Below are 15697 nucleotides of genomic sequence, written 5' to 3' on the forward strand. Positions count from 1 at the left end.
CAATCTTTCCAGAGGACTTAGTATCACCAATAGTTTAGTGGAGACTTTCTGCCTCTCTCAAAATGAGTGCCCTTCCATTTCTCTAAGTTCTCCATCCAAACCCCGAAGTATCTGGCTTAGAACCTCAGTGATCACAGGGCAATGCAACCCCAGCACGTGAAATTCTGGGCTCAGTGAGCGAACTTAACCATTTCCTTACACAGCCACTTGGCCACCTTCTGCGGTGCTACCTTTGGACCGACAATTTCCAAGTGATGGCAAAAGGGAAAAATACATATCAGAAGTCATTCGTCACCCACCTACCAAGTCATTCATGAGTCTGGCTCCTGAGAGGGGGAGGGGCCTTGTCTTGGCGCACACAGTCATCATCCTGGAAGACGCCCAGCACGAGGGACATGAGGTCTAACTCTGCCTCCACAGATCCCTCTTCGTCTATATTGCGTCACCGCCTCGCTGGGCAGCAATTCCAGGGAGGACTTAGCCATCCTTACATACTGAGTTTCTGCAAGAGATGTATGGTTTCAGTTTCCAAAGTTAACCCCTCTCCTTTTTCTGCCAACGTCCCACTTTCAGGTGCAACAAGTAGTAAAGAAACCCAAGATATTCTCTACGCCCGACAAAAGATTATTGTTGTGGCGAAGGCCTTCGGTCTACAGGCCATAGACCTGGTGTACATCGACTTTCGAGACGAAGAGGGGCTTCTCAGGCAAGCGAGAGAAGGAGCTGCGATGGGATTTACGGGTATGGTCCTCGACGGTATCGTGAACAGCAGTGTCTAGATTTGCGAACATTCCAGAAGTCAGTGTTCCTTAAGGTAGCCAGGTAGTTCACATACCTACCTGTTCTACTATCTGAAACACGAAAAAGCCATCCAGGGCAAGAACCCGCCTAACAAATGGTCAGGGTTTTCTGGGGGCTCTGCCAGTCAACAAGCAAATCACTTATTTCATTTTCTCTTTAGATTAGTGACCTTTTTTTTTTCTTTCCTCTTAAGTATTTTGTTGCACTTGTTGCTGACACGAGGGGAGGGATGAGACTGTCGTAGAAGTATTTTGGGGTGAACTGCCTAACGAGTTTGTGTTGATGGGTTAAAGAAAAATTTCCTCCGGTAGTCCAAATATTAATGAATTTCTGGAGAAAAAAATTTGGTGATATCTTTTTTATTTTTTTCACTCATAACTCGGTTTTTATTCATCTGCCACTCCAAGCTCCTTCTTTCTCTTCCACCTCCCGATATGTGTCTATGCACCTGGCAGCACCTACGGGCATTGGCTGGCACTGTGATCAGCGGGTCCCTCACAATCCGGTCCTGGAGCGCAGGCGGATATCTGTTGATTGGTGTGCCTGGTCACTCAGGCCCCGGGAGCCCAGGGAGCAACCGAAAATTGTGTTTTTGCAACAGAAATCTATTTTTTGAGAAACCACAATAGAATTCTATACCCAAACACATGTCTGCAATTGCATACACACATGTGCAACCATGGATTAAAAAAACACTCTAAAATCTTTTATTCTTATTTGTCCTTCTGCTGCACGTTCTAGAAATATCATGCTCAGAATTGTATCCAAATAATAAGGAAAAAAGACAAGCATCCATGCTATCCCTTTGGTAAATATTTTTGAAATGTGTCCAGTTAGGGGTTACTAAAGAAACATGTCTTAAGGTGACTTTAAATGCACAAGATATCTAAATGGATGATGACTTAACCCAAAGTAAAATTGGAGGCTTAAGAAACCATCTTAAGTGGTTTATTAGAATTAAATCAAGCTTTGATATTTGATTTTGTGTTTTTAACATAAAGAGTTAAAATGGGACCCCCGCAAATTTGTAAATAAATAAATAAATGCATGCAGTCTCTTACGGGGAAATATTTTCAATCATCTGAGCTATTAACAGATCCCCCCTACATTTAATAGTGACTGAGAAAGAAAGAGGGCCCCTGCCCTGGTCCTGGGGCTGTCCTTGTCCCTCTGGCCTGTACACCAGCCTTTTCCTAACGACTGGTTAGGACGTGGCCCAAATGGAAAAGTTGGAGAAAAACTCCATGAAATCTATCTAATAGACCCCGATGTCGTTGGTCTAAAATGTGCGGCATTGGCTGCCAAGCAACCAGATGTTGCTCTGAAATGGGCACTAATGCAATAAGAAACAGAAAACGCTGAATTTGACGCGGGCCTCTGTCACCATCACTCAGTATAACCTGGGTGTCCTCAGTCTCCTCTGGGGTAAATGTTTGCTCCGGAACTTACAAAGGAGTTTGAGGGTGTCTCCAAGATACAGGACCACATTAAATTGGTCCCTAATTCAATCGCAGAAGACAAGTTATTTCAAATCAGATTTAAATTTCTAGACTGTGCCCAACTCAGCATGAGGAGCTTATGGGCTTGGCACTATTGTTTCTCAACAACAGGGAGTATTAAATCACACAAAAAATGGGAGGGGGGGGTGGGGAGGCACAGAGGGTACAGTGCCCATTATATATTCAAGCAAACAAGTCAGTAAAGTAGGGAGCTACACTTTATGGCCATTTTGCAATTTTTAGAAAGAAGGTCTTTGTTGTCCCAATTATATTTCTACATGCCAATAAAAGGTAATTAGTCTGATAAGATAGGAGATTATTTGTAGTATTTTAAAACAATAAATGATTTAATAAGTATTTTAGGCCACTCATGATCTATTTGTCCTAATTATTTATCATTTAATTCCATACCTTGGGCTTTGCACAAGAAGGGAGGAGAGGAAGGAAGGAAGGAAGGACAGACACACGTCCTGTCTGAAGCAGGTGGTTGAAAATTTAAAATTCAGTGAAAGTATTGTGTTATCCATAACACTGAAAGAAACACGCAGTCTGTGTTATTCGGATTTTCTGTACTTTAAAAAATTACATATATTTTTAATGAGTTGTAGTTTTTTAAAGTGAACCATGCATGAAACAGTGGGTTGTAGTTTCTTTTCTGTGGTCATTGTTTCACAGAGCCACAGCCCATGTAGGCAGATTTTAAATCAATGCATTGGCTGTATAAAATAGCTGTTAACTTTAGGTATTATTTCTATGAAAATAACCCAAAAATAAACCTTAGAATAAAGCTCTAAGAGCTGACTCCAGTACTACATGCTGAGAAGAAAGATTATAAATATGAAACTCTATAGGTTTTCCTCTTTTTTGCAGTCTTTTATAGAAGACAAAAATGACAGCATCATACAGTTACCTAAAAGACTTGACAGGTATTGATTTAAAGCATGATATATCAAGTGGTACTGTAAAAAGGATTTCATGGTCATAAATTTTAATGTCTTCCAATTTTGCACCCTCTCAGTAACTTGTCAATAACAACTCTTCTGTATAAAATATTTGCTTTGCTCCCACATGGCATTAAAGTCCGATATTCAGTTGTTGGGGTATACAAAATTCAACAAAAGATAACTTCACAAATGAATGCTCATAAATTTCTAAAACCTAACACACATCTTAAAGTTAGCCTCATTACCAACATATGGGTACTTGCAAGCCATAAGTAGTTTTACTGTATTTTAAATAGTTTGTGTTTTGCTCCTCAAATTATCATGTCTATACTATGAAGTTCCCATGAAATTTGGCTTTTTACACATCAGTGTAAATTATGTACATAAATTATGAAATTCAGGACCAACAATTAGTACAAAATGACTACCAGAACTGACATCCTTTATTAATAATATTGTAACAACTATTAGATTATTTAAATATAATTTCAGTACCTACTATTGAAAAAAGCTCTCATTTGTCATCATTGATGTTATTTGTTCCCAGAAATTATTCCTCAAATAATTTAAAGCAGCTTTATTTATATAATGTTTTATTAATATGCTGACAGATTAAAAATGAAATAGCAATGTGAGGATGTTTTAATTATGCCACTGTAAGGAAAGATATTACTATATTTATTCATGGAGACTCTTTTTCATAAATACAAAAAATATTTTTTTACAAAAAATTGTTCTTTTTTTCTATTCGATAGAATAATGGCAGTAACTGGAATTGACCCTTTTTAAAACATCAATGATATAATTTCTAACGATTAAATGTTAAAACACTATTTCAAAAGCAAAGCAAATCGAGATACCAACAAATATACTTAGAAGAGTAAGTTATCATTAAGTGTACATTCATTTTAAAGAACCAAATATTTCTATTATTTTATTATGTAATAAAATATAACCTCAACATTATTATAACATTAAATTATGTTTTATTTTATTAATGACCTGATTAGATTTCATTCTTCCCTGATTGTTAAACTGTTTCTTTTTAATGACTGCATAATTTCCTAGAATCCTGTGAGTCTTATCTTTGTATAATGTTTTTATTTAAGATCCTTAAACTTCAAAAAGAAGATATTACTACAAAGATAAGATTTCATCTGGGTGTCTAAGTATCTATATAAAAGGGAAATATAAAATCTTCATTCTATAAGAAAAAAGGAAAAATCTGGTTATGTTTTTAGGTCGAGAAACTTCCTGTAATTTTTATTTAAACATTTTTAAATGGAGTAATTTAGGGACCGCACTGTTTAAATCTGCCTTCTAGTTTACTGTACTGAATAAAATTTTCTCATTGAAATCTGAATTGCTACTAGTGGTTAGAAATGACATATTATATCTAAGAGGAAAAAAATAAATTATTATTATGAGACACTATTTGATATTAATATAATTGTAATACCTGCTTCTGTAAGCTTTATGAAAACCAACAGACAACTTCTAAAAGAAATCGTGGAAGGCAGGGTAATGGTGCCAAATAAGCCAAAGACAACTTATAAAAATTAGAAAGAGTTAACATAAAATTTTTCTTCTTTACTTCAAAATAGTCACTCTCATTTGCAGACATTATCCTTTAAAGTTCCAGCCAAAGCAGTTATTCAACGAGCTGCTTAGTCAGTCCACCTGTAGCTAAAACTGAGATTATCTGCACCAAGGTGGCATTTCTATAGGATCGGAAACACAATTACTCCCATTGTTGTGTTTGTTCTTATGTGGTATTCTGGAGAAGCCTGCCCAATTGCTGTTATTTTCTTTTTAAATGTGCTAAGATAATGAGTTATTTTACATGCAGTCTGTGAGGCACTCAGGAGCCTCTCGTGGTTCAGACGTTCTGTTTGAACATCTACTTGTTTTGTGTTCCCGGTGTTGTTAATCCCCTTGTAGGTAAGCAGGTGATACACCCTAACCAAATTGCAGCCGTCCAGGAGCAGTTTTCTCCTTCCCCTGAAAAAATTAAGTGGGCTGAAGAACTGATCGCCGCCTTTGAAGAGCATCAACAATTAGGAAAGGTAAATGTTTTATTAACGACTTGGATGAAACCAGTGTTTAAAGTACTGTGGGGAGGGATGAAAAAAAATCATTGTTTGGATGATTTTGGTGGAGAGGGTTTGAATCGGGGGGGGGGGCAAGGGGGGGACAATATTCATCAGTGAGAAATTTGCCGAAGGTAAATTTGCCCTGCCATGTTCCTAAATATTTCACCAACTGGCTCTCACATCTCTCTCTCTCTTTTTTTTTCTTTTCATAAACTATGTTGGCAGCCTTTGAGAAAAGAGAGGAAGTCTGTTTAGTTTTTCTCTATAGACTCTGATACAGCTGTCATATGAAAATAATTTTAGATCAAAGTGAGAGCAAGTTGTAATGAAATAAACAGTTTGATCAAATGGTTCTTGTGGAGAGAAATAAATGTCAAGTTACTTTAATAATGGGGCAGAAAAGTACAAAAATCTCCTCCGGTTTAGTCATACAAGCGTGGGAGGTTGTGTATGTGCTTGTACCAGTTCCTGGACCTGAGATTTGGATAGAATGGGAAGCAAATTAACACTGGAGCACGGTTGTTCCTAATTTAGTGCATCATTGAGCCTCGCGGTTCCTGCGCTGTGGGTTTCTGCTATGTAAATATTGCAGTGGTGATGCGCAATCTGTCTCCACTTTGTGCCAGTAACACTTAAATTAGGTGTCGCCTGAAGGAAGATTTTATGCTAGTTGCAGCATTGTCAGTTAATTATCTTAAAGGTTATTTGCAATAATACCGTGTGCCTCCCTTTAAGAGGGTGGGGGGGAAAGTTGCATTTGCAAAACTGTCCTAGAGGTAATATCTAAATTCGCCCTTGTTACTTACATGAAGAGTGAGGTTTTGATACCTCCAAGGCAGAAGTACTTAGGGGAGGATGTGGAAACATTATTAAGATTCTAAAGGTTAAATAGTCCCTGTTACCAAAAAAAAAAAACACAAAAAAACAGAAAGCAAAAACTAACTGGTGACATCAGAGTGAGAAGTGTCACTTGCATTTTCCACTAGCAATAAAAACACCTGAAAAATCCCAGGACTTGGGAAAGTAAGTAACAATATTAAATGGGTCACTCCCTCCCTCTCCCTACGGACACCTGCCTTCAATTCCAACCAGGCACGCATGCTCACCCTCACCCACAGGATCATCTTTGTACAAATTTGCACAAAAGACAGAATCTGTGATATCGGAAATATCCCATCTGGACATATACCACTTTCAGGATAAATAGCATCCTCTCATTTCAAATCAGTAGTGACCATTGGAAAAACATGGCAATTCATAGAAAAATATTATTGGCATTGTGTTTTATGTTCACTTCTCTGTCTTGGCCCAAAAATCCATATCCTGAAACATAGATACTTATCTAGAGAGAAGAGCCATGTACTTTTTCATTCATACATGCAAATAACTCCATCCGCTCTCCTCCTCTTTCCCATGCTTGCCTGCACACACACTCCCTAAATATTCTACACCTCTGTGTGCAGCTTATGTCAGCTGAGGACATGCATGTGATGAATACCTCCAACTGAAATAATCAACTGAGGCAGGATATGGGCCCTCAAAACAGCAGACCAGGCAGAGTTCCAGTCTGGGTTTCATGTTGGATAACATCAAAGGATGCCACTTGGCATTGTAAGCAGCTAGGGGATGGGAGAAGTTACCCTAAATTTCAGGTAGCCAGCAAACAACATTCCAACTAGAAACACACTCTGTTACTGGCATTTAAGTTCTTGGATGAAGAAAAACACAACACTTTTCCATTGTTATCTTGAAAGTGTTGTTCCCAGGGAAAATCGTCCCTGGGTGTCCTTGCCTTTTGATGATGGCAACTTAAATGTTACATTCTGAACTTTTTTTAAAAAAAATAAAATAAGCAATGCCCTCTTGTTGGGGCAAAAGCTTTCACAATCGTGTGGCAGCTTTTGCTAACACAGAACTGTAGAGAGTGGAGCAGAAGGGAGACTATTAGGTCATTTCTTCCGTGCCCCATTCGTGTAGGTTTGTTTCCGACAGCAAATTCTCGTGGTGCTTTGTCCAGCAAGGTTGAAGTGATTCAAGTAATGGGGCTTCCAGTGGGGACACACGGTTGTTTTATCCAGTTCCTATGTTTCTTTCACTTTGCCTACAAATTGGCTGGTCACAAAAATAGGGTCTGCAGGTAGGTGACTCCGGGTCTTGAGAGGTCTTGGGGTTTAAATCATGTGGGTTCTGTTTGTAGAGATTTAGTATAAATAGGTTGCTCGGTTGTAGGAAGGATTGCTTCCAACAAACATCTAATCTGTTGTATTTCAAATGTGAATCACTGATGAAAACATACACCCTCGGTTACTTTGTCCAAAGCACAGGTGACTCTGTCAATGAGGGGAAGCTGATGGTTGGGTCCCAGTGAGACACTTACAAATTTCTGAAAGACGTTTTTTACACCCCCCCCTCCCCGCCCCCTCGGATGAAAACCTTTATTCAAGAAATGTTTGTAAGTAGAAATGACCCAAGAAGGCAAAATTACATGTCTTTGCTTTTCTCTACTTCCTGCTCCCATCTTAAATTATATTCTTCCCTAAGAACAAAGGTATAGCTGAAGTTTACAGTTAATGCTGGGTAATTGTGTCTTCTATAGTAATAATAATAATAATTATTATTACATAGCTATCATTATTATTCAGAAATAAAAGTTCTTCCTTTTTTTCCTTTCCTCTCCCAATAACAAAATTCATGGGAATACTTAGATCATGAGTAGATAAATTATTGGGGTTCAATCTCTGGTATCACATGAATTTTCTTGTTTTATTTTAATTAGAAGTTCAAGGGAAAGCAACTTTGAGGCCCTTAGTCTAATGTCAGGTGAAAATACTTTACATTAAAAAATAATAATCTGTCACTGTTTGGCAGGTAATGATACTTGTGACTACTTTAAGAATTTGCCTGGTACACTAGTCCCCACTAACAAGAATTAGGCTACCAATTGACTTTACGGACCAAGGTCATCTTCTTCTATTAAATCTGTTGGAAAATGTCTAAACATTCCACATACTCTATGCCCCTATTTTAATTCTCATAAGCTAAATTATTTCTAATTTAGCTGATATCAGTTGTGAGGTATATAGCCATAATGTTAATCAAACTTGATTCTTTCTTTCATCCTTCCAGAAAAATATATTCTGAGATGCAAGCTGCATGTCATTAATTATTTTAGCTTTGAATTACTCAATAAAATATTTTAGCCAGGATAAGTCACTTCCATGTGATTTGTTTTAAATTTATAAAGGGTTTTTGAAAGTTAATTTCATTTTTATGTCATTTTTCATAATAATGTTGTTCCATAACGTTTAAAAATTATCTATCAACTAAATTTAGTATTGCCTATTTAAAAATATGATTTTAACAGGGGTTTTTTATTGACTAAGAATTGTATGTACTATGAAAAGTAGATCATTGAAATGAAAATATCTGAAGTAAATAATTAGTTAATATTAGTTGATATCAGTGGAAACTATAGTTTGTTTACAAATAAATATATGTAACATGTATTTATACTACATATACATGCATATATGTATGATACTATGTATTATTTAATGTCTATATGATAAATTCAGTGATAATTTTTTTCTGTTTCTATATTCATCACTTCTTGGACAAAAATGACAGCTAAAGGAAGTAGTTGCTTTTTAAAAATGATTGATAATTCCAAGAAATCTTAATATAAGAATTTACCGTTTATTTCCAAATGGAGGCTCTAACAGAAAAATGTGAAAGAATAGCAAAATGTAGACCAATTTTCAAAGGTACTTTGCTAGAGTATTCATATTTCCGCAGTATCTCCCTATAAATATGGCTCTGCTTCGTTTCCAGTTTTCCAAGCTCCCTGGTTTATTGCTATCATTGCCATAAATGCTTTATTTTATTTTGGAAGGTTTTCATTTAACTTTTGCAAGATTTTTCGTTTGTTACAGCTTTGCAAACTGGCTAAAAACAAGGAAGCTTCATCTTTAAAATCTAGGTTCAAAGAACAACTTAAAGGTCAAAAACAAGGTCACTACCTGACATAATGACTATAAATAACACACATAACTGAAACATTCTAATTTCACTAGAGCAAGCAGTAATGCAAATTAATAAGTTTGTGTTCAGAAGCAAATCCTCTACTGGAATATAAAGGAGGAACTTATATCTTAATTTAAAAAAAGGTTTTTTTCCTCATGTAAGTTCTTCACCTAGAAAATTACAAGGAATACCCTCCCACACACACACCAACACTGACAGCAAATTATTTTCTTGGGTATCTGATTGCAGCCCGCACACCTTTCATTTGTGTTTCCAAATGCAGAGCTTTACAAAAGAAATACTGTTTGGTCCAGATGGCCTTCTAGAAGGCTCCCTGAGAGAACTCAAAAGTCTCTCTAGCCAAAAATATTGTTTCCGCTTATTCAAGTGCCAGAAATCCCACTGTCACTCTTTCACGCAGATCAAATAAACCATCTACAGATTTGGTTGTTGTCTTTGTCAACTGAAAGGGTTGATTCCACTAATAGACAACAGTGTACCCTCCCACACCCCTGCTTCCCACCACCCACAGCCTTCTCCTCTTTATTTGGAAGCAGGAATACTAAAATCCAAATGGAGTGATTTCCTGTGAAAATGAAAGGTGAAGGGACATAACTCCATCTTTGAGATTCTTACTCATGCGAGTCTCCCTTTATCTCTTATTCATTTAATATTTTTAGAGCTGTATGCCATAATTTGGACTTGAAAAATTCAAATTCTTAGACAAGCTGAGAGCCTGCCCATGGTGACTTTAAGGTTAATTTGATTAACAACAAATTTTGAAGGTTTGTAAACATTTAAAGCAATGTGACACAATTCCAGTGCTGAGCATATCCTATTTCACATACTTTTAGTGACAAACGGCTGTTTCTGTATTCAAGGATAAGATATTTTGGGTGTAGGTTAAATCTGATAACTTTTAAAGTTGTTTGCTTCATCCTTAATTCTGAACACATTCTTAAGTATATTTTAATCAAAATAATTTTATTCTTGTTTATACTTTTCAGGACTTTTTTCCCACTCAGCTTCAATTAGAAAGAGTAATTTTTTTAGTTGGATAAAATCTCAGAAATTTTCTAGTCAAATCCCTTCTGTTTGCAGCTTAATACTTCAAGACCCAACAAGGGTTTGGAAGTTGCCCCAGGTCACTCACAGCCAAGGTGATGGTAAGCGCCCCAACCAGAATTGTGGGCTCACTTTGTAGATAAAGATATGAACATAGTTAGCATAAATGCCGTTTCACTTGGGTCACAGTGAGTCCCCGTGTTAATGACCAAAACTAGATAGAACCTTAAAAATATTTGGTCACAAAAACAAAATGTGAATTCAGTTAGTTCAGATTAGCATGATTTTCTTAGTCATGTACTTTTTGGGTGTGTGTGTTGGGGGGGGGGGGGCGGGGGCGTGAGCAGGAATTCTGATGAGGCGAGAAAGAACACAGAGTGTCTGTGCCTTCCCAGCCATGATTTCCCATATCGCTCCCTCCCTCCCAATTCTGTCCTGTACTTGCCCACCCGCCGGACCCCAGAAAGACTTCTCAGCTCTGATCACTGCAAACCCCGTTCTGTTTCATTAGTCATCAGTTGTTCAGTCTCCCAAGGTAGACTGCGAGCCTCAGGCAATGAGGCCATAGCTAGTCCGGCCTTTGTTTCATCTCCCTCAAAGGGCAGGTTCCCCAAGTCAGTTCTCAGTTACACCTGTGGTTGCACAGACACACCATGGCTTTCAGTGTCTTTAATAGCAAGACCTAAATGAGGACCACAGAAGGATGGCTTTATTCCTTGGACATCTTTCTGTCTCTTTTCCTTTTACAGTATTGCTCCCTCTTAGTATGTATGACTTTACTAGTATATGTGTATTTCTGTGTGTGGCTTCTGTTCCTCCCTTGTCTTCCTCTCCAAGAATTCTTTTTTGTTTCCTCCTTTATATTGTTCTTTCTCATGACATCACCACTATACCCCCCAACACCATCCCTTGCCTCCTCTCCTTTAATTAATTTTAATAGAGGAGTTTAGAGCATTCTTCTAATTTTTGTTGAAGTTATTTAAAATTTTTAAATTCTTTTTAATATTAAAAGCAGGTAAATGAAATGTTCTTAAAATATATAAATCAAAATTTTCTAGAATTCTTTTTTTCCCTGTTTAGGTTAGTGGACCCCAATGAAGAAAAGGCAGAGGGGATTCTCACCACTTCCCTAAAGAGTAAAGAATTCTCTCTTCTGTATCAATTACCTCCCTGCAGCATCTTGGACAGAAATAGGTACACAGTATATATTTAGTAAATACTAGTTTGATAACTGGTTTCAAAATTTCTGACAGTGCTAAAAAGAATTATTCATTGTACTTATAGAATATATGATTTTTGTTTCCTTCTAGAAAAACCCAAAGAAAAAAATTGTCACCATGTATTCCATCCATTATTGTTACCAGTTAGTTGTATATTAGTAAATCCTTTAAAGTGCCGTAAAGTTAATATTTGTTCATTTAGATGTGTTTTCCCAAGAAAGAATAGTCTAAGGTGTATAAAATAGAAGTTTAACATTAATGGTCTTAGCAGCAAGCTGCTATAAAATGGCCTTCATTCTCTGCTTTTCTCATAGGCAATACCAGCTTAAATTTGACATGAAATATTCTTTACATACTATTTGCTAAATAAAAATCTTTCCAGACAAAATTTCTAATTTAAAAAAAAAAATCTGGGAGGGAAGTGATAGTTGTAGAACTCTAGATAATTACTAAAAATTCAATGAATTATACACACTTAACAATGGTGAATCTTATGATATGCAAATTATACCTCAATAAACCAATTAAAAAACTGAGAAAATTAAGCACGATGTATACTTTGCTAGAAAATGTGGAAGCTCCTTTAGGTTTTGCAATATGTTTATAAATCCAATTGTTTCACTTCAGTAGGTAGCTTTCCACAGGATAAACTTGGCTTGATTTTTCCAGATTTAAAGATATTTAAAACAAAGACTTGTGTATTTCTGTCTGATCATTCTGCCTAAAAAATTTTAAAGATAAACCTTGCTGCCTACATTTTGTGAGCTCTGAAAAGAATTTTAAAAACGGAAGCACCTTTGGTCTTCCCTATCTATTTGTGAAGTAAGGATGGCTCTGGTCCACTGAGACCCTCCATCTGGGCAGTAGAGGACTCTGGACTGGTCAAATCCTATATCATAAAAGGGCAATATGCAAATTGACCCTAACAACAAAATGACCAGAACGCAGCTCAACCAGTTACTATGAGGTGCACTGACCACCTCTCGGTCCCTTTCCCCAGCCAGCAGGTTCCAATTGCCCAATGGTGAATGGGGACCTAGGAGTGGGTGGCGGGGGACTCAGGTGGTACCAGGCCAAGGCCCCCGCCCCACCAGTTGCCCCACACACAGAAGGCAACCTGTGGCAGGGCAGGGCTGGCGAGTGGGCGGACGGCCGACCTCTTGGTTCCTCCCCCCAGACAGCAGGCTCCAATCACCCAATGGCAAGTGGGGAACTGGGGGTGGGTGGTGGCAGGGGCCAGGCCTAGGGACTGTACCTGCGCATGAATTTCATGCATCAGGCCGCTAGAATTAAGATAATTTACCCAGACATTCACCTCATCTCTCCTCCCTATGGTTCAGCCATCTCCACCTGCCCTGGCAAATTCATTTTCCAAATCTTCTACTGCTTTTTTCCTCCTCCAACTTCCTAAAGCTGTTGGTAAGGTCCCAAATCAATCTCACTAATGCACATACTGTTTCCATTTTCTATGTAGAGTTAAAGCTAAATCATTCCTTTATGAAAAGCAAAATGTTAATGATGTCTATTCATTTTACATCTACCCACTAGCCACATTCCAGGAATTTCCTCTTTTTACAAACCCATTGGGCAGGCACTTGTCTTTGCTAGGACTTCCTTGTCCTGTTCACCCTCCACTGAAAACTCTGTCCTTCCTTCCCCGTTGTTCCACTCCCTCCTGCAGCTGATAGTCTGAGTTTTTAAATTCGACTAAGTATATTTGCTTTCAAATACTGATGCTGTGTCAAATGAAGAAACGGAGGCTCAGAGATGTAGCATTATTTGCTGTGGATCACACACAGCAAAAGAAAGAGCCTGGATTCCATTTCAGGTGTAGCTGACCCAGAAGCCCATATTCCTAACCTCTGCATCAAGGTGCCTCAAACGGGAGAACCCAGAGAAGCAAGTCCCTTTCTCTCCAGGTTTCGGGGTGCCCTCCTTGTCTCAGCAGCAGTCGCTGAATACCACCTCAGAATGTGCTCATCCTGCAGTTCCTATTTCTGTTTGGTGGGAAGTCACAGAGGGGCTGCTTGGCCAGGTGGCCCCTGGTGCCCCGAGGCCAGCACTGACCCGGCAGGAGGGCTGCCGGGAGCTGACTCGGCCATCCATTCAGGTCTCCATTGATGGTTTGTGCGCTTTTTTACAGCCGGAGAGGCACGGGGGAAAGGATGGGAGGGATGAAAGGGAGATTCTCCAGGCTTTTCCACCTTTCAGAACTTGGAAAATAAATTCCATAGGCTGCCCAGGATGCAGGATCCCCCACCGCACCTCACACCCCCTGAGGCTGCGCTCCTAGGCAGGGGCAGAAAGCACCATCCCAAGCAGTTCAACAGGCCTGAATTGCCACTGCATCTCCCAATCAGGTACGAAACTAGCCCCTTCAGATATACCAACTGTTTTATTCTCATGAATCATTTGAAAGGCTTCCCCTTCAAAAGCCACGGAAAGTCATCTGCAGGATTGCCCTGCCAGTAGTAAGGAGAGATCAGCCCAGTGTGGGTTATTGTCCATGTTGAATGGCTTCAGTAGAACTTTTAGAAATTCCATGCAGAGCTACATTAGCATCTATAAATTCTCTGACCATAGATGTAAATAGTATTGAATTTTCATTCTGGACAGTATTAAAATACCTATCAAATTATCACTAAAATTTAAAGTGTTAAAAAATGTTCTCTATTTCCCAAGTCTTCAATAATATCCTTTTACTCTCGTCCTGGCAATTTTAAAAGATGTTTATTCCGATATTCAGAAGCATATAGAAGGATGAAATGTCACTGTCTTTAATCCTCCTCATAAATGTTTTGGGTTTCTTTTCAGGAAGATGTCATTCACATATTTATAATTAAGTTTTTTCCCACTGAAAATATCCTTTGGTATTTCTCATATCAAAATAATTATAGTAAGAGCTTTCAAATGGAAACTCAGGGTGGAAGCATGTTATATTTTAGTAGTTCCCAATTCAGTTATTAAAACTGTATTTTCACATATTTACTTATCTGTACCTTACCTATATATCATTATTTTTTTCAGTTTCAGCCTAAGTAATAGCTCTGAAATAGTCATTTACATATGCTGGTTATTTTTAATAAATCGCATCAAAATAAAATTTTAAAGTATATAGTATACTTTATATGATTATATATAAAAAATTTGTTTATAACCACAGGTACCACCATTTAAAGCTATACTTTGAGATATATATATTAGTGGGAAGAGTTTTGAGATTTTGGATGAAAAGCCTTAGATTCTAGTCCTCTCCTTCTCACACGTTCTTTTTAAAAAATTATTACTGCACCTCAGTTTTTGCATCTATTAATCAGAAACAAGCATGCCTTCCCTACTACAAGTGAGAGAATGTCTTTGAAAATATTTTGTAAAAGTGTAAAGTACAATCAGATGAACCCTCTTTTTTTGGTAATGGGTCTTCTAATAAGATTGCAACCGTCCCGTTTTTAGCTTGGAAAGGAATATTCTAGGGCTTACTGGAGGTATAGCTTGTAGTGTATAAACCACAGTTGCTGAATCTTGATATATCCTCCTCGAGGTAAAATAAACATCCTCCACCCACTCCCAACTCCTCTCCTGGAACCAGAGAGCCATCTGTGTTTGTGGGGTGGGCTGGCGGGGGGGCGGTCAGTCCATCCATGATGGTCTCACTCAGCAGCAAGGCTGAGCCGGGCAGCGCCAGCTCTTAGCTTTCCCATTGTTGGGTGCCCAGACCATCCCTGGACAGAGGGCAAGTGCCCAGAATAAAGGAAAGGAAACAGGTGGTTCAACTTCCTCTCCTTAGGGTCCAGGAAGGAGCCAGTCTGGGCCCACTGGGGGTGCAGCAGGAGCAAAGGGAACCAGGCGGTCCCCAGTCCTGCTTCATCCAGCAGAGACCGCCTTACGTGCTGTGCTTTGTCATATAGTCAAGCAGCTGATGAGAAGCAAAACCAATATTTTAAAATGTTGTCTGTGTTCAGATTGCTTTAATTTAAGCTAGTTTGGGCTCCCTTTCCTCAGGCCGTAAAGAAAACCCTTCACCCTCAGACAGAGCCATAGAACGGTCCTGC

The 15697-nt window shown here is 38.4% G+C and overlaps 1 protein-coding gene and 1 long non-coding RNA gene across 9 annotated transcripts in view; one reads left to right on the forward strand and one right to left on the reverse strand.

Moving 5' to 3' along the window:
* CLYBL (citramalyl-CoA lyase) overlaps nt 1-15697 on the forward strand; it is a 224912-nt gene that overhangs the window by 198696 nt on the left and 10519 nt on the right. For all 5 annotated transcript variants that reach the window (XM_059685033.1, XM_059685034.1, XM_059685032.1 and 2 more), the window contains 2 exons: nt 574-741; nt 5186-5310. In XM_059685033.1, coding sequence (XP_059541016.1) covers nt 574-741; nt 5186-5310 — 293 coding nt within the window. The remainder of the gene's footprint in view (nt 1-573; nt 742-5185; nt 5311-15697) is intronic.
* LOC132228510 (uncharacterized) overlaps nt 1-15697 on the reverse strand; it is a 107366-nt gene that overhangs the window by 33729 nt on the left and 57940 nt on the right. The window lies entirely within an intron of this gene.

The sequence above is a fragment of the Myotis daubentonii genome, chromosome 2, assembly GCF_963259705.1.
Source record: "Myotis daubentonii chromosome 2, mMyoDau2.1, whole genome shotgun sequence".
In the NCBI taxonomy this organism is placed as follows: Eukaryota; Metazoa; Chordata; class Mammalia; order Chiroptera; family Vespertilionidae; genus Myotis; species Myotis daubentonii.